Here is a 1,032-nt window from a genome sequence, read left to right as displayed (position 1 = left end):
AAGTCACTAAATGATTGGCATTATTAATGGTAAGACTCAGGGAATCTCGCAAAATTAGCTGCAGGGGAAAATAAGATGAAGTACAACCCAGTGTTGGTGAGGGCCATATTAGAAACTCAGAAAATTAAAGGCTTATACATGTACACAGGCATCCTATTTCATGCATTTTTTTTTAAATTACAGTACCTACTTTTAATGCAGCAGAAAGTAAAAAAACTACTACTGAAAGGCAGAAAATAAAAGGAGAGAAGAGTAAAGCACTAAAAGAGCTGTATGTAAGCATGATGGTCAGCAATGTTTCACAGTAATATTTTAGGAAATACCTGAGTAGATAAACAGCCCTTTCAATATCACTGAGTTCTTCATCAACTGTCAATCTTTCTATTTCTTCTGGTGTCTGTCAAGCGTGAAATAGAGATTATGAGTTTACAATGCCTTACTATTTCATCATTTTAATCTTCTTAAAACAATCTCTTCCTCCCCACTTATCCAGGGCTAGTTCCACGAGTAATTTGAATTTAATCTTTGAAATCTCTAGCCAACATTTCAAATTCAATCAAGTAAATCCTTCACCAGGAAAAGATGGAATTAATAGAAGTACAGTTCCATGCCAGACACTTTCACTATTAATCATTTTAAGTATAAACAAGCGACATAAAAATTAAGCTAAAGACCTAAGTTAGTCTGTTTTTTTCCCAGCTTAATACTCCTGTACTGAAAATATGAGTCTCAGCTATACAGAATTTGAGATTTTTGTTCTAAAATGACTAAAAACAATTTTTAGTATCCTGGTGCTGTAAAAAATAAACTGCCTATTCGGTTAGCTGTGCATAAATAAAAAAGACACAATTTCAAATGGATTTTAAAGCATCGTTCTATTTTGAAGTATATACCTTCAGGCTCCTGCGTACTGGCCTCTCTATAATAGTTAGTTCCTGCAGGTCTTCTATGTATCCAAATAAATTGCTCTGACTAAAATCCATTTTGGAGAAGAAGATTATTGGATGCATGTAACAACTAAAGCCAGTGGCA

The 1,032-nt window shown here is 33.8% G+C and overlaps 1 protein-coding gene across 1 annotated transcript; it reads right to left on the bottom strand.

Annotated features, from left to right (window-relative positions):
* Positions 1–323: 323 nt before the first annotated feature.
* Positions 324–1,010, bottom strand: LOC104628123 (serine/threonine-protein phosphatase 4 regulatory subunit 4-like; the record flags this gene model as incomplete). Its single annotated transcript, XM_010296612.1, has 2 exons — positions 894–1,010; positions 324–397 (listed from the first exon to the last, which is right to left on the bottom strand). Coding segments are annotated over exons 1-2 (191 nt in total), but the record flags the coding sequence as incomplete, so codon positions are not given.
* Positions 1,011–1,032: the final 22 nt, after the last annotated feature.

The sequence above is a fragment of the Phaethon lepturus genome, unplaced genomic scaffold (assembly GCF_000687285.1).
Source record: "Phaethon lepturus isolate BGI_N335 unplaced genomic scaffold, ASM68728v1 Scaffold57221, whole genome shotgun sequence".
In the NCBI taxonomy this organism is placed as follows: Eukaryota; Metazoa; Chordata; class Aves; order Phaethontiformes; family Phaethontidae; genus Phaethon; species Phaethon lepturus.
The sequence above is the reverse complement of the archived record's forward strand: the minus strand, read 5'-3'. Positions and strand labels throughout refer to the sequence as shown.